Here is a 21,730-nt window from a genome sequence, read left to right as displayed (position 1 = left end):
CACCCACTTTTTTATTGTTTTTTTTTTTTTTTTTTTAAAAAGAGTCTTGCTCTGTCCCCCAGGCTGGAGTGCAGTGACACCATCTTGGCTCACTGCAACTTCTGCCTCCCGAATTCAAGCAATTCTCCTGCCTCAGACTCCCAAGTAGCTGGGACTACAGGTGCTTGCCACCACTGGCTAATTTTTGTATTTTTAGTAGAGATGGGGTTTCACCATGTTGGCCAGGCGGGTCTTGAACTTCTGACCTCAAATGATCCACCTGCCTCGGCCTCCCAAAGTGTTGGGATTACAGGCATGAGTCACTGCACCCAGCCTCTTGTGATGTCTTTGACTGGCTTTGGTGTCAGGGTAATATTGGCCTTATAACATAAGTTGAAAAGTGTCCCCTCTTCCTCCATTTTCTGAAAAAGTTTGTAAAGCATTGGTGTTTCTTATTTAAATATTTAATAGAATTCACCAACTAAACCATCCAGGTCTGGGCTTTCTTTGTGGAAAGATTTTTAATTACTACCTCAATGGGTTTTCATTGTTGTTATGTGTCTATATAGATTTTCTGCATCTTGTTTAGTCAGTTTTAATAATTTGTTCCTTTTTTTGAAATTTACCATTTTATTTAAATTTTCTAAATTATTGGCACAAAGATGTTCATAGTAGTTCCTTATCAACTTAATTACTGTGAGATCCTTTACTGGTGTTCCCTTGTGGTAATCCATGACTTCTCTCTCTCTGTTTTTGGTGGTCAGTCTAACTAAAGGTATATCAGTTTTGTGGTCTTTTCAAATAACCAACTTTTGCTTTCTCTGAATTTTCTCTATTTTAAAAATATCATTGATACCTACTCTAATTTTTATTATTTCATTCCTTTGTTTCACTTGGATTTAGTTTTCTCTTCTTTTTTTCCTTTTTAATGTGGAAACTTAGGTTATTGATTTGAGATCTTTGTTCATTTCTAGTATAGGAGCCTAAGTCTATAAATTTCCCTCTGAAGCATTGCTTAAGCTGCATCCCATATCTTTTTATGTATTTTATTTTCATTTTTATTCCATTCTATTTTTTTTATTTCCTTGTGATTTCTTCTTTGACCAATGGATTATTTGTTAAATTTTCAAATATTTGGGGATTTCTCAATTTTTGTTGAATTCTAGTTTAATTCTATTGTGATTGAAGCACATCCATTGTATGATTTTAGTCCTTTTAAATTTATGAGATTTATTTTATGTCTTACAATATGGTCTGTCCTGAAGGATGTTCTCTATGAAAAGAATGTGTATCCTGCTGTTGTTGGGTGGAGTATTCTGTAGATGACAATTAGGTAAAGTTAGCTGATAGTGCCAATCAAGCCTTCTACATTCTTGCTGATTTTTTTCATCCAGTCATTTTATCTATCATTAAGAATGTAGTGTTGAAGTCTCCTTCCATTATTTTTGAATTTTCTATTTCTCTCTTCAATTTTGTTTAATGTATTTTGGTGGTGTTAGGGACATATGTATTTCTAATTGTTACATCTTCCTGATATTGAGACCCTTCTTCTCATTATAAAATGCCTTTTATCATTATAAAATGCCTCATATTATCTCTAGTAATGTTTTTATCTTAAAATCTATTTTTCTGGTATTAGTATAGTTATTTCTGCTCTCTTATGGTTACTGTTTCTATAGTCTACCTTTTAAAATGTATTTATTTATTTATTTATTTTTTGAGACAGAGTCTCACTCTGTCACCCAGACTGGAGTACAGTAGTGCAATCTCGGCTCACTGCAAGTTCTGCCTCCCTGGTTCATGCCATTCTCCTGCCTCTGCATTCCAAGTAGGTGGGACTACAGGCGCCAGCCACCACGCCTGGCTAATTTTTTGTGTTTTTAGTAGAGCGGGGTTTCACCATGTTAGCCAGGATGGTCTTGATCTCCTGACCTCGTAATCCACCCACTTTGGCCTCCCAAAGTGCTGGGATTACAGGCATGAGCCACTATGCCACAGCCCACAACGTCTATTTTTTAAAAAAATTTTTTGCCTTCAATCTATTTGTGTTTCTGAATCTGAAAGGTGTCTCTTATTAGGACCTATTTTTTATTCAGTCTGATAATTTCTGCTTTTAATTGGAGTATTTAATCCATTTCCATTATTTGAGATTGTTGATATAATTGACTTTACATGTGCCATCTTGCTGTTTTCCATTTATCTCGTGGCATTTTTGTTCCTCTATCTCACTTTTCATGCCTTTTTGTGTAAAAGAAATACTGTCTAAGGTACTGTTTTCATTGTTATTTTCTTTTCTTTTCTTTTGTTTCACACAAGGCCTTGCTCTGTTGCTAGGCTAGAGTGCAGTGGTACAACTACAGCCCACTGTAGCCTCAATCTCTTGGGCTCAAGCGATTCTCCCACCTCAGCCCCCTGAGTAGCTGCGACTACAGGTGCCCACCACCACACCCAGCTAATTTTTTAAATTTTTTGTAGACATGGGGTTTCACTGTGTTGCCTAGGATGGTCTTGAACACCTAGGCTCAAGCAATCCTCCTACCTCAGCCTAGCAAAGTGCTGGGATTATAGGCATGAGCCACCACACCCACCCTGTTTTGTTATTTTCTTAGTAGTTTCTTATTACAATACGTCTTAACTCATCACAATCTATTTTCAAGTAATACTAACTTAATAATTCTAGGTTTTTTTGCTTTTTGTTTGTTTGTTTGTTTGAGACAGAGTCTCACTGTGTAACTCAGGCTGGAGTGTAATAGTGCGATCTTGGCTTACTGCAACCTCCACCTCCCAGGTTCAAGTGATTCTCCTGCCTCAACCTCCTGAGTAGCTGGGATTACAGGCACCCACCACCACACATGGGTACTTTTTGTATTTTTAGTAGAGACAGGTTTTCATCATGTTGGCCAGGCTGGTCTCAATCTCCTGACCTCAGGTGATCCACACACCTTGGCCTCCCAAAGTGCGAGGATTACAGCTGTGAACTACCATGTCTGGCTCTTAATTCTAGTTTACTACAGAAACTTGCTTTAGTACAGTTTCATTCCCCAGTCCTTTGTGCCATTATTATTCTAAATATTATATCTTTATATTTTATAAGCCCAACAATACGATTGTATATTTTTGTTTTATGCAACTGTCTTTTAAATCAGTTAAGAGAAGAAAAGAGGAATGAATATTTTTTACAGTTATTCATATAATTACCTTTATTTATGTCTTTTATTTTTTTGTGTGATTTTGAGTTACCATCTGGTATCATTTTATTCCAATCTGAATGACTTCCTTTCTTATTTCTTATAAGGCATATCTGCTCACAACAAAATCTCTTCTCTCTGTTTTTCTCAGAATGTTTAACTTTGCATGCAGTTTTCAAGGATAGTTTGCTGCATATGGAATTCTTGGTTATCAGTTTTGTTTTGTTTTCTTTCAGCATTTTGAATATATCATCCTCCCATCTTCTAGCCTCCATTTTTTTCTGATGAAAACTCAGCTGTTAATCTCATTGTGTGCTCCTGTATGAGATTAGTCATTTCAGTTCAATACTTTTCTTTGACTCTTTTTTATAATATCCTTTGCTTTATGTATATTTCTATTTAATGAATCATTAACATTATACTTTCCTTTAGCTCTTTATTATTTTTAGTTTTGTTTTTTGTTTTCTGTTTTTTTGAGATAGTGTCTCATTCTGTCACCTAGGCTGGAGTGCAATGGTGCACTCACTGCAACCTCTGCCTCCCGGATTCAAGCAATTCTCCTGCCTCAGCTTCCCAAGCCAAGTAGCTGGAGCTAATTTGCATATTTTTAGTAGAGAAAGGGTTTCACTCTGTTGGCCAGACTGGTCTTAAAATCCTGACCTCAAGTGATCCATCTGCCTCGGCCTCCCAAAGTGCTGGGATTTCAGGCATGAGCCACTGTGCCCAGACTCTCTTAAGTTCTTGAACATATTTATAATAAGTCTTTGTCTGCCAAGTCTAATATTTAGGCCCCCTAAGAGGCCGTTTCTATGTTTTTTGCTGGGAGGGGCCAAACTTTTCCATTTTTTTCATGTATAATAGGTTTTTTGTTGAAAACTACACATTTTAGATAATATACTGGACCAACTCTGAATTCTGTATCTCCATTCCATAGGTCCTGGGCTAACTCTATAGAGTCTGTCTCCCTTGAGTCATGTAGCTACTGATATCTCTTAAGTTGTCTTATTTCTTAATCATTTTTTAATTGTTAAGACAAGTCTCCTGGAGGTTGCACTTGAGTCAACATAGCTTAATGGTGAGCTGAGGATTGATCAGAGGTTTTGCTAAATTCCCTTGAACCAGTAAACCTTCCACCTTTTGCCAGTGGATCTCTGTGTTGGTTGGGAAACACATTAAAAATTTAGGCCTGTTGCAAGTCTAACTGGGATTTTACTTTCAGTCATGCCTTCTTATGTTTCCTTTATAAGTGTCCTAGGTTTCACACTTATCTGGAAATGTATGGATAGCTAGGTATCCTCCTACTATCCACACTATTATCCTGTAGTCCCTCTTAAGCATGTTTAGCCTTGTAGATTACAGGGGGTATGTGTGAGATTGTCAAGGTTCGCTGTGGCTGCCTTATTCCCCAAATTTTCCTATTATATTTCTTGCAAGTCTACGGGTTTATTTCTTGTACCTGCCAGTATCACAGTCTCAAGGCAGCTGAGATGCTAGCCTTTCCTGGGGTATGCACACCATTCCAAATCAAATTAGCCTCCTCCAGGTGTGGAGCTGCTGGTTTTGGGGAATTTTTCTCCCCTTTTAGAACTACCAAGGTAATGGAAGCTGGAAGAGGAGGCTTTGCTCAAAATTACTTCAATTAGCTACTTTGTTATTACTGACTATGAATTTTTTCTGACTTTTTGGCAGTGAACATCTTTATGAAGATTTTACTTCTTACCATGTGTATTAGTTTTCTAGGCTTGCCATAACAAATTACTACAAGCTTCGTGGCTTAAAACAACAAAAATTGCTTCTCTGATAGTTTAGGAGGCCAGAAGTCTGAAATCAGAGCATCAGCAGGATTGGTTTCTTGTGGGGGTTTTGAGAGAAAATCTATTCCATGCCTCTATCCTAGCTTCTGGTGGCTGTCAGCAATGCTTAGCCTAGCAACATCTCTCCAATCTTTGTTGTCACATGACATTCTTCTCTCCGTGTCTGTGTATCTGAACTTCCTTCTCCTTTCTCTTATAAAGACAGAAGTCATTGGATTTAGGATCCACCGGAATCTAGTATGACCTTATCATAACTAGTTACATTTCAAAAATCCTGTTTCCAAATGAGCTCACATTCTGCGATTCTGATAGACATAAATTTTGGGGAACACTATTCAATCCAATATACCATTCATTATGAAGTAGCACCTGAAAATCTGTATGGTCTCTGGTGTTGATTAAGTTATCCTTTTGTGAAAATTAGTTTGAAAATGAACGGAACAGCAAGCTAACTTGACTTTTTTTTGTTTGGGTGATTCTTTAAGTTAAAATAATTCACACCCACTTTTTTATTGTTTTTTTTTTTTTTTTCATACTACTAAGAAAAAGACAGAGAGATCTGTGGACAGGAAAGTGTTGGCAGAGCCTTACCCTTCTCAATTCTGACTTGCATGTCTGCTTTTAATCTAGAGCCAAATAACTATCGGACCATGCATGGCCGGGCAGTAAATGGCAGCCAGTTGGGAAAGGATTACATCCAGCTGAAGAGCCTGTTGCAGCCCATCCGGATTTATTCCAGAGCCAGCTTATATGGCCCTAATATTGGGCGGCCGAGGAAGAATGTCATCGCCCTCCTAGATGGGTAGGTCAGATTATATAGCTTTTCTTACAACATTGTTCATTTAATGAATTAACGTATTTGCATTTCTCCTGGTTATTTATTTATTTATTTATTTTGGTCTTAAGAAAAAAGGAGGGACTCCTTCCATAGTGGCTTCACCCACTCTAAGTCAGAGATTCTCCATCTTTCTCATCATTCTAGGCCTTCCATAGTCAACAGGGGATCGTGGGATGGGGAAGGTATATCACAATCTCTAGGATGGGTTGGAAAGGAATCATTGTTTGAAAAAACACAATTAATATGATGCATTTTATAGCATCATTTTATATTTTTTAAGACAAAAAAATTACTCTATGCCAGGGTCCTCTTGTAGAAAGTGAAGCTTTACAAAATCTTGGCCAGCAAACTGGGTTAAAAAGTTGAAAAACACTACAAATACTGAGAGATTATAGGTCTTGATAGGCCTATTAGCAGACATTCTAGAGAATTGCTACCACTTTTCTTATTTAGTTTTGACTAAATCTGATACTCTTTTTTTAAATCACCTAAGGCAAGGAAAGATACTGATCAGGATTTTCTTTTATGTGTCAGAAAAAAAAATAGAGATTTATCTCTGTTAATGTATATGTACTAAATGTACTAAATATACAGTGAAATATAACTAGAAACACATAAACATCCCCAGCAACTTGAACTAACAATAACAAAAATGTCAGCAGTCTAAATTACCAGCTCTGTATTCCTTTCTAATCCTCCTGGTTATACAGATATAATTTTACATAGTTGTGATCATTGTATATGCATCATTTTGAGTGCTGCCTTTTTTACGCATTGCTTCACATGACCCTTTCCTTGTTTCTACATAGTTCTCATATTGTCATTCTTAATAGCAATAAAATATTCCATTGCATTAATGCACCAAAGTCTGCCTAAGCATTCCATCACTGTTGGGCATTGAACTGTTTCCAAATTTTGCTTGTAATATATAGCACAGCTATAAACATTTTTATACAAATCGGTTATTTATTTCTTTTGAATTACATCCTTGGGCTATATTCCAAAAAGTAGGGTTTCTTGGTCAAAGTATGTGATAATTTTTATGGCTTTTATATTTGTTGCCAAGTTTTTTTCACAACAATTTCATCAGGTTGCAGGGCAGCAATGTATTAGTGTATCTTTTTCTCCAATATCCTATAGCAATGAATGTTGTCAATTTTATTATTTTACTCTATTTTAATTAATGCAGGATCATGTTGCATGGTTGTTTAAACTTGAATTCTGTTAATTATGAAAAGAACTCAGCATTTTCAAATCCTTATGTTGTCTTGTTTCCTCTTATCCCAAATTTGATTAGTAACCATTGTAGTAACCATTAGTAACTTAACCAAATTTGACAATAACCATTTTGTCTGAGACCCAGACATGGAAGCCATTTTAGATCAGTTTTCTCCTTCGTTCACACATTCAATTAGTTATTAAGTACTGTAATTTTCTTAGTATCCTTCATATCCCATTTTCTTTTCATTTTTATTTTAAACCTTATTGTTTTTAATCCTAAATGATTTATTGATATCTAGCTAGCCTCAAACTCTAATAATTTTTCCATATAGATTCCTGAGTAGTTTTTTTTTTATTGTTGTTGCTTTTTAAACACAGAGTCTCGCTCTGTCAGCCAGGCTGGAGTGGAGTGGTGTGATCTCAGCTCACTACAACCTCCGTCTCCTGGGCTAAAGCAATTCTCCTGCCTCAGCCTCCCGAGTAGCTGGTATTACAGGCATGTGCCACCACGCCTGGATAATTTTTGTATTTTTAGTAGAGATGGGATTTCACCATGTTGGTTAGGCTAGTGTTGAACTCCTGACCTCAGATAATCCACCCATCTCAGCCTCCCAAAGTGCTGGGATTACAGAGTATTTTTTTTTTTAATGCAACATCTGGTCAAGTCACTTTTTCTTGAAATCCAAACCCTTTCAGATGCACTCGTGGCCTTTAGCATCTGCGCCTGCCTAAATTTGCAGCTAATACGCAGTGATGCCCCCTTGCCCTCTAATTACATCTAGCTACATCAAAGTAGAGAAAATTTTTAATGTAAATTTTGGAAGATGTCATACTCTTTTATACCTTTACATCTTTGTATTTTGTGTCATTTTGTTAAGAATACCAGCCTCTCCTCTTGTTTTTCTCCTTTCTCTAGATATTCTCTGACATGTTCAGGCAGAATTTCTTAGGGCCTCCTCTGTCGTTGCATGGCACTGTATTTTTCTGCTATAGCACTTATCAAATTGATGATAACATTTGTTTATATATCTGCCAGCCATGATAAACCACAGAGTAGGATCAGGAACCCATTTGTTTTATTCATATCCTCAGAATATTCCTAGGTTCTATATCCCCAGAACCTAGGAATATAGTAAGTGCTTTATAAATGTTTGTTGAATGAGTAGTATCTGTCTTATTCAACAACTGATTTTAAGGTCATCCAACAAAAAAAAGTATGCAAAATTGTAATTATGAAGCATTGAAAAGCATAATATAAATAATCATTTAAATGGATTATGTTGATTTTATAAATCATGATAACTTTGGTTTTTTGAAACTATACCAATGTCTTAAGTTTTTAAAAAATTGTATTGATACATACAAATCGTACATATTTGTTGTACATATTTATGACAATTTTAAAATTATTTCTTTATGTTGGGAACATTCCAAATCTCTTCTAGCCACTTGGAATATACAATAAGCTACTGTTAACTGTTGCCACACTACTGTGCTAGTGAACACTAGAACTTATTCCTTCTAACTGTGTTTTTGTACCCATTAACCAACCTCTCTTCATCCTCCCTCTCTCCTTCCCTTCCTTGCCTGTGGTTACCACCAATTTTCTACCTCCATGAGGTCCGCTTTTTCATTTGCTCCTACATGTGTGTGAGAACATACAATACTTGTCTTTTTGTGCCTGGCTTATTTCACTTAATATAATGTCTTCCAGTTCCATCCATGTTGCTGAAAATGACAGAATTTCACTCTTTTTATGGCTGAATAGTATTCCATGTGTATATATACTACATTTTCTTTATCCATTCATCCCTTGATGAATACAGGTTGATTCCATATCTTGATTATTGTGAATATTGCTGCAATAAACATTGAAGTGTGCATAATCTTTTTGATATACTGACTTCCTTTATTTTGGATATAGACCCATAGGTGAGATTGCTGGGTAAGCTTTTTTACTGAGGTAGTTGCAGAACTAAACAGGACTGTTTTTCCACTTATGATATGAACTCTATGAAGACAGAAATAGAATCTTCATGTTTATATTTAGTATCTTCAGGGATTAGCCTGTGGGCTGGAAAATGGGAATTACTTAACAAAAATGCTTATTTTATTGTTTTCATTTCCTCATTTGGGAAATGGCTATTCTTAATCACCAGTTTTTATCTAAAGGCATGAGAATTACTATTTAGAGTTATATCAGTTTCTTGTTTTTCTTTTGTAAACTTTTACGCATCATCTATGTAATGACAATTTTATCTTAATCTAGTGCTTTTTGTGTGTGTGTCCTAAAACATGTTTTTATTCTACCTACAAAATAGAAATCCTACTAAAAAGGAGATTTATCTAAAAAATTATATATCCAATAACAGAGAAAACCCTATACCTCTATCTTGACAAATCTACTTAGTTCCTAATTTTTAAAAGTGAATACAGGCAAACCTCATATTTATTGTGCTTCACATATATTGAATTTTTTATAAATTGAAGGTTCGTGGTACCTCACTTCATGTCTCTGCCACATTTTGGTAATTCTTGGAACATTTCAAGCTTTTTCATTATTATTATATCTATTATGGTGATCTGTAATCAGTGATCTTTGATGCTGCTATTGTAATTATTTTGGGGCGCCATGAACTGTAAGATGGCAAACTTAATCAATAAATGTGTGTTCTGTCTGTTCCACCCACCAGCCATTTTCCCATCTCTCTCCCTGTTCTCAGGCTTTTCTATTCCCTGAGATGCAACAATATTAAAATACACCAATAAATAACACTACAATGGCCTCTAAGTGCTCAAGTGAAAGACCTGCATGTCTCTTACTTTAAGGCAGAAGCTGAACATGATTAAGCTTAATGAGGAGGGCATGTTGAAAGCTACGATAGGCTGAATGCCAGGCTTCTTGTCCCAAACAGTTAGCCAACTTGTGAATATAAAGGGAAAGTTGTTGAGGGAAATTAAAAGTGCTACTTTGGTGAACACAAGAATGATAAGAAAGTGAAACAGCCTTATTGCTGCTATGGAGAAGGTTGTAGCAATCTAGATAGAAGATCAAACCAGCCACAATATTCCCTAAGCAAAAGCCTAATCCAGGACAAGACCCTACCTCTCTTCAATTCTATAAAGGCTGAGAGAGGTGAAGAAGCTACAGAAGGAAAGTTGGAAGCTAGCAGAGGTTGGTTTAAGGAAATAAACTATCTCCATAACATGAAAAATGCAAGGGGAAGCAGCTCTCCAGAAGATACAACTAAGATAATTAATGAAAGTGACTACACTAAACAACAGGTTTTCAATATAGATGAGACATCCTTTTCTTGGAAATCTGAAACTCTGAAAATCGTAGGGTCCCTATGAATTATGTTAAATCTACTCCACCTGTGCTCTATAAATGGAACAATACAACCTGGGTGACAGCATTATCTGTTTATAGCATAGTTTACTAAATAGTTTACACCCACTACTGAGACCTACTGCTCAGGAAAAAAAAAAAAAGATTGCTTCCAAAATATTACTGCTCATTGCCAATGTGCCTGGTCACCCAAGAGCTCTGATGGAAATGTACAAAGAAATTAATTTTTTAAGCCTGCTAACTCACCCTCCATTCTGCAGCCTAGAGATCAAGAAGTACTGTTGACTTTCAAGTCTTATTATTTAAGAAATACATTATTTGAGAAGTACATTTTATAAGGCCATAGCTACCATAGATAGTGATTCCTTCTCTGATGGATCTGGGCAAGGTTAATTGAAAACCTTCTGGAAAAGACTCACCATTCCAGATGCCATTACGAACATTTGTGATTCATGGGAAAAGGTCAAAATAGCAATATTAACAGGAGTTTGGAAGAAGTGGACTCTAGCCCTTGTGGATGACTTTGAGGGATTCAAGACTTCAGTGGAGGAAGTAACTGCAGATGTGGTGGGCATAGCAAGAAGACTAGAATTAGAAGTATAGCCTGAAAATGTGACTGAATTGTTGCAATCTCATGATAGAATATGAATGGCTAATGAGTTGCTTATAAATGAGCAAATGGTTTCTTGAGATGGAATCTACTCCTGATGAAGATTCTCTGAACACTGTTGAAATGATACAAAAGGATTTAGAATATTACGTAAACTTAGTTGATAAAACAGTGGCAGGGTTTGACAGGACTGACTCCAATTTTGAAAGAGTTTCTACTGTGGGTAAAATGCCATAAAACAGCATTGAATGCTACAGAGAAGTCTTCCATGAAAGGAAGATTCACTTAATGTGACAAATGTCACTGTTGTTTTATTTTAAGAAATTGCCACAGCCATCCCAGCCTTCAGTAATCACCACCTTGATCAGTCAGCAGCCATCCATATCAAGGCAAGGCCCTCTGTCAAAATGATTATGACTCACTGAAGGCTCAGATGATCATTAGCATTTTTAGCAATACAGTATTTTGAATTAAGGTATATACATTGTTCTTTTAGACATAATGCTGTTCCTAAGAGAAATAAAAACATATATCCACACAAAAACTTGTACACAAATATTCATAGCAGCAGTATTCATAATAGCTAAAAAATAGAAACAATCCAAATGTTCATCACTTGATTAATAGATAGGGAAAATGTGGTATATCCATACAATTAAATATTATTAGACAATGGAAACAAACAAAGCACCAATACATGTTACAACATGGATAAACCTTAAAAATATTATAGTCACTGAAGGAAGTCAGTCACAAAAGGCCATACATTGTGTGATTCCTTTTATATTAAATGTCAGAAATCAATAGAGACAAAACATAGTTCAGTAGTTGCTTAGGGCTGGTGAAGATTGTGGGGAAATGAGGAGTGTCTGTAATGGATACAGGGTTTCTTTTTGGAATGATGAAATATTCTAGAATTAGATTGTGTTAATGGTTGCACAGCACTTAAAATATAATAAAAACTATTGAATTGAACACTTCTCTGAGTGAGTTGTATGATATGTAAATTATATTTCCAAAAAGCATTTGAGTCTAATAAAATATTTAGAAGATAAAAGATAAAGCTCTTATACACAGAGCTTTATACAGAGACAGAGAAATATTACCGATATAGAGAATCAATTAAGGATATCCAACAGCTGGCTTATAGGAGAGCCAGATCCCGAAACAAGAAAGAGAAGTATGGTTACAGAAAGAATGAAAACTTTACCAACCTTGACAATATAAAAGGAAAGGACAGTTGATAGAAATAGAAGGTAGAAATGGAGAGAAGAAATACCATATGTGAAGGGTGATATTATACAATAAATGGTGATTCAGAAAATATTGTCTAAACCGTTAGAATAATAAGTGGAGAGGTAAAGGAGAGGGGACCCAGTAAACCAAGCACATGGAATTTGCTTGACTCTTGGTTAGAATGACTTATGGCAGCACTTTCTTAAATATGCTCTGGAGAATATCACTTCTACAGGATATTAACATTATGGGAAGGGAAAAAAAATAAAACGTTCCATGGTCAAGTAAGCTTGAGAAATGCTGGGATCCACACATTTACTGAAACACTTACCTGTGCTTTTAATATATTAGTTTACATTCGGAATCTCCAAGAAGGGGATTTAGCATGCAGAATTTTCTGAATTTATTTGACCACAGAATCTTACTTTCAGGGACCATCTTGAGAGATTAACGTTCCACTAACATGTTTTGGATCGCATTGACTTAGAAAATGCACTCTGGTTTCGGTGGGTGATGGCAGTAAAGGAAACTTTAAAAAAAGAATTACAATTTGGAGAATTCAGAGAACCTGAATTGCCTCAGTACCCTCATTACTACTCTACTTGTGTGCATCTTGACCCCTCCTATCTGATCACTCAGTTGCCAGAAAAATCATTTACAAACCTAGTTCATATGATGTCAGTCACTTGCTAAAGATGCTTTAATGACTTTTCATTGCTGTTAGAATAAAATGTAATCTCTTTACCATGGCCTGTAGGGCTCTACAGTGAATGAGCTAGTCTCTATCTAGATCTTCATTTTTATCTTCTCCCACATTCTCTTTTTCTTACCTCCCTCAGTCCTCATGGGCCTGGTTATGTGCTAAGCTAGTACCATGCTAGAGCAGTTTCCTCTCCACATGGCTGGTTTCTTCTCATCCATCAGAGTGCTTCCTTGAGTCATCTAGCAAAGTAATTCTCTATCTAAACTAACAGGGTATAGATAGTTATACTTTGTAACTATATATTTGTTGTTTGTTTGCTTGTCCTTTATAGATTATAAATTCCATGAGGGCAAGAAGTATGTTGTATTTACTATTGTATATGCAGTGCTAGCAACAAGCCTAGTACATAGTAGGTGCTCCAGTTTGTTGAATGAGTGAAGAATGAGGAATGGAAGTTAATCCAACATTCTACAGAGTTACTAGTGGAATATTCTAACCTGAACCCATGTTAGAATAGAAAGCTTGACAGAGTTTTCTGCTCCTATCGTGGCCCAGAGAGCTATGGGAAGCATTTACATTTGAGCAAAGGAGACAGAAGCAGGACAAAACTAGGAAACAAATAATGGTCTTTACCATCACGGCAGACCACATGATGTATGCTATATGTTCAATAAAGCAGAAATAGAAAAATTGCTGTTTTGTATCCAGAATTTCTGTCTTTAGTTGTGTCTAATCACCAACACTTCTACTAAGTGTCTAATCCTGATTTATCGATTCCATGTTTTCCTCAAAGCATGGGTAGGTATGAAGGCTGTATAAGTGGATAAGGATGGAAATTTTACTGTATTCCTGTACACAGACTTCTGTTGTGACTTTTATGGGCCCAAGGCACTTTTGACTTCATGAGTCCCTTCCTTAAAGACATATTAAAAATTATATTTACACTCCATTGGTATAAAGACATATAACAATTTTTTTCAACCTTAAACTTGTTTTTTTTTTTTCTAATTTTAATAAAAAAAAAAGTGGTATATAAAATTGTTGTGGTTCCCAGGCACTGTGCCTACTGTGCCTAATGGACAAGTCAGTCCTGCCTGTACCTGCCAAGAAGAGAATTCAAATAGAGACAAAAGGTAATTTTGGATATTTAATTGCTGTGATACCCACTCGAGACATCAGTCTCCTCATGGGTGGATTGTAATAAGTTATGTAAGATCTCCCTTTCATGTTTAACTTTCATGAGTTCTATGATAGTTTAGCACATGACAGACAAGTTCCTGATTTATTTTCTAATACACAGCAATAACCTTCTGTTTTCTCTAATAGTGAATCAATATAGCAGGGTGGTGAAGAGCCTGCACTTTGGAACTAAATGAGACCTGGATTATCGATTAGCTGAATTGTTTTTGTTTTTGTTGTTGTTGTTTTGACACAGGGTCTCACTCTGTCACCCAGGTTGGAGTACAGTGGTACACACATAGCTCACTGCAGCCTCTAACTTCTGGGCTCAAGCAATCCTCCTGCCTCAGCCTTCCAAATTGCTAGAATTACATGTGTAAGCCACCATGCCTGGCCATGTGTGAATGATACTTCAAGTCTCTGAGTCATCTGGAGTCTCAATTGTTAAGAAGATCAGATATATTTTCAAGATGAAAAGGCAGGTTTCAGTCTAATAGATTTTTTGCATATGACTCACTGTAGCTTTCTAAGCAGTTCAGAGAATTGAATGAGGAAAGGAACTAGAAAGATTAGCTACAATAACATGTCAGTATAATGAGGGTAATCACAGTTCTACTTCCTGTCTAAAAACCTGCTTATCCCGCATTCTTGTTTGGAGAAGGAAGATGTACAGCTGGGTACAATTTGGTGCACAGAGTAATTATTATGATGTTATTCCTAATAATTGTTGTTTTAGTTCAGCTGTGAAAGTTTTATGACTTGACCAAATTACAAGAGAAGAGAAGATAACAGTATATTACACTTAGTTTATAAGATGAAAATTTCTATCTCTCTGCCTCTAGAGAGACCAAAGCTGTTCAGTGTTCATTAACAGGGAAGTACTGAATGCTGCAAAGGTCTACTCTCTAGCTGAGAATTGTGTTAATGACCAGCTACTTCTAAACTTGCTTTCATTTACTTTTATTTTGTTCCTGAAAAGGCCTTCTTTGCTGATTGAGAAAACAGACTACTTCTTTACCCAAACTCAAGCTTTTGAGTTACTATCATTACAATGGAGGATGTTTATCTCTGTCTCTAAAACCAGAGAAGTCAGTCTGTCTGTCTGGGATGGGTGTTAGAACATTGGAGATGGGAGGCTGGAGTCCTGAAACACAGACTTCGATTTGACACTTTACTAGTCAGATGGTCTTCAGAAATATTATTCCTCACTTTCTTATTTTCCAGTTTTTCCTCTCTTCCCTCTTCTTCTTTCCCTCACAACCATGCTTTCCCCTCCAAGAATGCTGTCCCCTTATAGGTGCTGCTAAGATTAGAATTTGTCAGAAGTGTGGTCCATGGTCCTCTTACATTGGAAGCACCTACAGGGACTGCTAAGCATGCAGCATGATTCTTAGGCTCCAGCTCAGACTTCCTGAAGCAGATGTGTGGGAATGTGAGCCAGATATTGGCATTTTGAATAAAGACCTCAAAGAATTCTTGGCACACTAATGTATGAGAAACACTACCCTGTAATATAGGCAAAGCAAGTTTTATTATCTTTACTTTACAGATCAAAGAATATAGTTGCGCAAATATTAAATAATTTACAAAGCTCAAAAACCAGAACGAAGAAGAGGAAACTGACATTTATTGAGTGCCAACAGTGTACCAGGCGCTACCTTTGTTTCTGCATATTTGTTTTCTTGTTAATTCTCACAACACTTTTGGGACATAGCTTCTGTTCCTTCCATATGACATGGATCAAGCAGGTTAAACAACTTACCCAAGGTTCCATGGCTAATAAACTGTGGAGCCAGGTCACAAATCAGATAAGTGTCTGACTCTGGGGCCCATTCTCTTGCTATTCAGTGATGCTATTTTTCTGAATCTTCATCTTTCAATTAAGCTAAATAGTCTAGCATACAAAATAAAATACAATTCTTCTCCACCTCAGTTCCTCGGTGTTCATGCTTACAGTCAGGTTTATAGCAGGGCTGGAGCTCCAAAAAAAGTGTGCTTTTTCATGTGAAGTCCATAACAAAATCCTGATGCGTTTTTCCTCCTTCTCACCAGGCTCTACAGCCAGGTCAAATCATTTCAGGTTATTAGAGCCTACTTTGCTTGAATCCAAGTCTTTACAACTTCCTCAGCAGCATTTTGGACCATCGAGGGATATGTATCATGATCTTCTAACCAGCACCTTCCAACTCCAGCCAGAGCCTTCCAAGTCTCTTTCATCATCTCTTCTCATCATCCCCCATTTCTTCATTCCAATCAAGCAAATCTATCTGGTCCTCCTATATGTGTTATTCTCTGACATCTGCCTCTATCTTGTTCCAGACATTGTCCTATAGCCTCCTGTCTAGCAACCCTTTGCTGGCAGCAAATAAGCTTCATCTTGGGAGCCAGTTTTAGGAAACAGGGTCTGGCACTCTATCTTGAGAAAAACTCTTAGGCCAGTTGTGAGACAAATGAGGGATTATTGACCTCTCTTACCACAGGCTTAGCAAAAAGGAACAACACCACACATAGTACAAATTTGCCATCTCTGCATGGTTATAACAAGAGCTTTAGAATCAGAATTGGGTTTGAATCCCAGCTCTGCAATTAACTGCCCATGTGATCTTGAGCACAGTTTCTTATCTATAAAATGAGACTAATAATGCCAACCTTATAGGGTTGTAAGTAGGTAATCTGCTTACTACATACCTGTCAATTGGCAAATGGTAATTAACTTATTTTTTCCTTCATTCAGGATTCTCCTTAAATTAAACTGCCAGGAAGTGACTTTTATCAACAAGATGGATTGGTTGAAGAGTCTCACCCATCTCAATTCATGTATATTTAAGGCTCTATCAACCTAAGGGAAACATAAGCTCCAAGGGAAGCCTAAATAGAGACCTGCACTAGCCATTAAATTCAACAAACATATAACTATATGCTATTTATTGGTCTACTGCCAATGTGATATTATTAATATATATAAATAGGGATGAGGAGAGGAGAGGCATGGAGTGAGTAAGGGAGAAAGAAATGGAGGATTGAAGGTGAGGGAGAGAAGGGGAAAGGGAGAAAGAAAGAGGTCAATATTTCATTTCTTCTTTGTAACACCCAGTCTAGCTCAACATATTATTAACCATGAAAAAGTAAGTGGCTTTGGATCAAATGAAAGATGCCCCAAAATATTGTTTATCTAGAGTTCAGCCTGGTTTACTAGAACTCAGGATGAATTATTTTCTCACAAACTTTCCCTAGGCTTTTGTGTAGAATGGCTGTCACATCTCATTTGTGTTAGTTAACATAATCAAAGATTCTCTTTGTGGACAGGAAAGATCAGGCTGCTACGCTCTTATTAAAGTATGTACTCAGTTAGATATCCAGTTCCTGGTGAAGGATTTATCCCCTTTCCTGGGAGCAAACTTCAGAAATCAGATTTTAGGGTTGCAATCTGTGATCCAGAAGTAGAAATCAAACCCCAAAGACCATGAGTAAAGATGGGCCTTATTATAATAGAGAGCTGTGATATGCCCTGGGAGAGAAGGCTCAACAATATTTCAGATACGTCATATGTGCAGGTGGATAACAAAGGAAAGAAATTCTCCCAGATTTGGAGTCCCCTGTGTGGGGGAAAGGAACTCTCACAATGAAAGGAGATATTTTGTTCTTTTCTATAGTAGCAGAATGGCCCTAATGGAAAGACCCCCAAATATCAAAATGTCTGCCTGGCACTGGCCAATTTCATTAGATACAGGCACTGTCCTCTTCCCTCTCTTACGCTTCTTTGTGTGACTAGAGATCAGCATGAGGGCAAAGGCAGCTTGTCCTCTGAGATCATAGTCCAGATTTCTGTCACCATAATTCAGCTATGGGAACATCCAACCCTGGAAAACCAAGATCTTCCACTCTTGTCAGTATTCACAGCCTGAGTCATCATTAACTTGTACCTTCATAGACCTAAATCTAGGGATTAGAATGGAAGTGAATGGTAGAAAGTCCTTAGATAATACCAGACCCTAAACAGAATTTCACTCTCCCAATGGACTTTCACTCCTGACAGCACTATTCCGTGTGCATGTTATTCCACCTCTAATATTACTGTTGCTGAGCATTTTGCAGCTGTGTTGAAGTTGTTCATTTATGTGGTTTGGGCCAGTTTCCGAGAAACAGGCAGAACTGGAGAGCAGAAGCATCTATCAATGTTAGATTTGAACAAAGAAAATAATGATCTTTTTGGAATCGTCCTCCACAGTGTCAATACAGATATAAAAATGGAGTATAGGTATAGATTTCTGCATATAAGATATAGAAAGCCTAAGGTTCAGGGAAGGTTCATGGGGGCAGGGAGAATACCCCAAACTCATTGACTGTAATACCTGTTCTTTGGAATTGTATCTAATTATTTTTCTTTATGTGTTATTTCTGTGGTTGGTTTTCCTTTTCTAGTTTTTAAAAAATATAAATATTATTTGAGGACGTCTGAAAACAGAATAGTTGTCCTATTTTAGATGAGATCTTTCTAAAATGATAAGGATGTGTTTGGTCATCTTGCTAGGATTTGGAAATGCATATTTTGTTTGACATTATTTGCAAATTTGATTTTTTTCCTCCTCAAACTAAGTGTAGAAATGCTTCCATATGGTTGAAGTTGATCTCATCGTTTTGCTAAGAAGGAAAAGGAAAAAATGTAGCTTACAGCAATTTTCACATGAACACATACTTAATAATGGTATTTTCTCAAAGTTAGCTAAAACAACTTTTCTATGGCTTCAATATGCCACTAAGGTTAAAAAGATAATATAATTTGTCTACAAATATTAAATTGTGATTGAATTTTTTTTGTTTTTGTTTTTGTTTTTTTTTGAGACGGAGTCTCACTCTGTTGCCCAGGCTGGAGTGCAGTGGTGCGATCTTGGCTCTCTGCAAGCTCCACCTCCCGAGTTCACGCCATTCTCCTGCCTCAGCCTCCCCAGTAGCTGGGATTACAGGTGCCCACCACCACACCCAGCTAATTTTTTGTATTTTTAGTAGAGACAGGGTTTTACCATGTTGGCCAGGATGGTCTCGATCTCCTGACCTTGTGATCCACCTGCCTCGGCCTCCCAACGTGCTGGGGTGCTGGGATTACAAGCATGAGCCACTGCGCCTGGCCTGAAATTTTTTAAATATAATGAAACTAAACTACATTTTAATATTTTGATTTCTTATACAGAATATTAGGTGAGGATCTGACTTTAATTTTTTTCCCAAATAGACAAGTCACATAGCACATTTCAGAATGCTTCAATTTTTCAGACACTGAATTCCTTTTCATGTAATAACTTCTTATATAGTATTTTAAATTTTATTCCATAGATCTCCTTACTAAATCTTGAATGTTTTAATCATTACAAATTTCATGATAATATATAGTAGATCCAATAAATGCCCCTTCATTATTCCAAGTTTTCAAAATTTTCTTGGCTTCTTCCAAATGAATGTTAGAATGGTTTTGTAAAGCTTCAAAAATATCTGCTGGAATTTTTTATTCTAATTCCATTAAGCCTATAAATTGGTTTAAGAAGAATAATTGATTTTCCTCTGTAGGATCATGATAGCTCTTTTTCTAGATCCGATTTAAAAATATTTTTCTGTAAACTCTATACTATTCTATTTATGGGCTCAGGATATTTCCTATTTAATTATAGATTTTTTGGATTTTCTTTGAGATGTAGGGTGCAGATGTGGAGAAAATACAATAACGGTACTTTGAATGTCACTAACAGTAGTTTTCTCATTCTTTTTGTAATGTTCCTTTAGATAATAGAACATTATTTAAGGACTTAATTCTCACATATAACAGAGCAAACTATTCAATGCATATGAGGATCTCCTGATTATGGTGTCATGAAGAACCAGTTTCCAATTTTCAACATACCAAATTAGAAATGTTCTGATTTGCCTGTCCACAGACTTTTAGCCAAGTAGGGCATTAATGATTTATTTGGTCTTAATTTTCTTATGAATACAGGGCTGTTAATATCAATGACAAGTACTTCAAGTTGTTTGAGACATATTCAGGAGGATTGGAATACATTTACCACCAGCAGCATTGAAAGTCCTCTCCTGGGTTCCTCATCTTGGACAATAGCATTCATTATTGCAATTAAAATTTTGGCATTCTCCTCTTTCTCTTGAGCACACCAACAGTGTTTCTAAAGTGGGCCTTTTTTTTTTTTCATTCCTATATTTCAAAGCCTCCCATGTCTCTGTAGAATCTCTTGCCGCTTATCTTCACCAATATCTTTCATCTTTTCCATAGCCAGATCCTAAAATGCAAATCTGAGCCTGAGAATCTCTTGTGTGTGTTTAAAGACAGAATAAATTCAACAAACATACATGGAGGGCGAGCTGGCTATATTTTACAATATTATGCTGGGTGCTAATCATACAAAGATAAATAGGACCTGGACTTGTACCTTGTTGTTAAGGGTAAAGGCCAGACTTGTAAAGGCAACACAGGGCAGCTCCTAGTGATCTGACCAGCCTAACCTCCTGCCATTCCCTTACTTGTTCCCTGACATCCAGCCACACCGGACTTCTGTGAACAGCTCATTTTGATTCTTCCTTGCTTTGCTCATGCTATTCTTTGCCTGGGCTGCTCCTCCTGGCAAAATCTTACTCTTCTTTCAATCTCATATTCAACATTGTAGACAATATGAAGGGTTTTCTTAATCTGTATTTCTTCTTCTAACACCATAGGGCAGACCTAACTGCTCCTCTTTCTGAGGTCCTCTTACTGTACTACTGGTACAAACTAACCATCTGTTACCGCACACAGAAACTTTGGTATGTCCTTGTCCACATTTCTGTCTCCTGGGCTTCATTGTGGTTGTCTTGTAGCAGAGGCCCTGAGCCAGTCACCTTTTGATACCTGCATCCAGCACATTGTCTTACAATAAGCATTGAAGGGCTCAAGACTGTGAGAGGAAGCTAACAAGCAAAGAAGGTGGTCCAGCTTTTTCCTTTTTCTAATCAATATGGTAGTGTTTTCTCAAGGCAAAAATTCAGCTGGTTTTTTGTATCTTAGAGTTTACTATACTTCCTAGCCTCAGTGAAAACAGCTTGGAGGCAGCATAAGATACTGGAAAGATGGTCGAATTTGGAATCAGAACCTGAGTTTAGCCTACACTAACTACATGAATTTGAGAAAGTCTCATAACCTCATAACCTCCTCCACTGAAATACAGAAATATCTACCTTACTGGATTGTTTTGAGGACTATGGGAAGCTGTACATATAAGAAACTGAAAAGCATTTTATGACAAAGCTCTATTAATGTCAGTATTGTTTTCATTGTGGTTATTTCTATATGATTATAAAACAGTTTTACATAAAATATTTCTTTTGTTTTTAATTTTACTTTAAGTTCCAGGATACAAGTGCAGGACATGTAGGTTTGTTACATAGGTCTACATGTGTCATGGTGGCATGCTGCACCTATCAAATCCATCATCTAGGTTTTAAGCCCAGCATGCATTAGCTATTTATGCTAATGCTCTCCCTCCCCTCACTCCCCCACCCCTCCAACTGGCCCCGGTGTGTGTTGCTCCCCTTCCTGTGTCCATGTGTTCTCATTGTTCAACTCCCACTTATGA

General features: G+C 36.7%; 1 protein-coding gene across 1 annotated transcript in view; it reads left to right on the top strand.

The window, feature by feature from the left end:
* LOC105502338 (inactive heparanase-2) overlaps window positions 1–21,730 on the top strand; it is a 286,429-nt gene that overhangs the window by 20,622 nt on the left and 244,077 nt on the right. The window contains exon 3 of the mRNA XM_011928752.1: window positions 5,612–5,783. Within this exon, the coding sequence (XP_011784142.1) occupies window positions 5,612–5,783 (172 nt within the window). The remainder of the gene's footprint in view (window positions 1–5,611; window positions 5,784–21,730) is intronic.

The sequence above is a fragment of the Colobus angolensis genome, unplaced genomic scaffold (assembly GCF_000951035.1).
Source record: "Colobus angolensis palliatus isolate OR3802 unplaced genomic scaffold, Cang.pa_1.0 Scaffold794, whole genome shotgun sequence".
Classification (NCBI taxonomy): domain Eukaryota; kingdom Metazoa; phylum Chordata; class Mammalia; order Primates; family Cercopithecidae; genus Colobus; species Colobus angolensis.
Note: the sequence above shows the minus strand (reverse complement) of the source record. Positions and strands in the feature narration are given on the sequence as shown.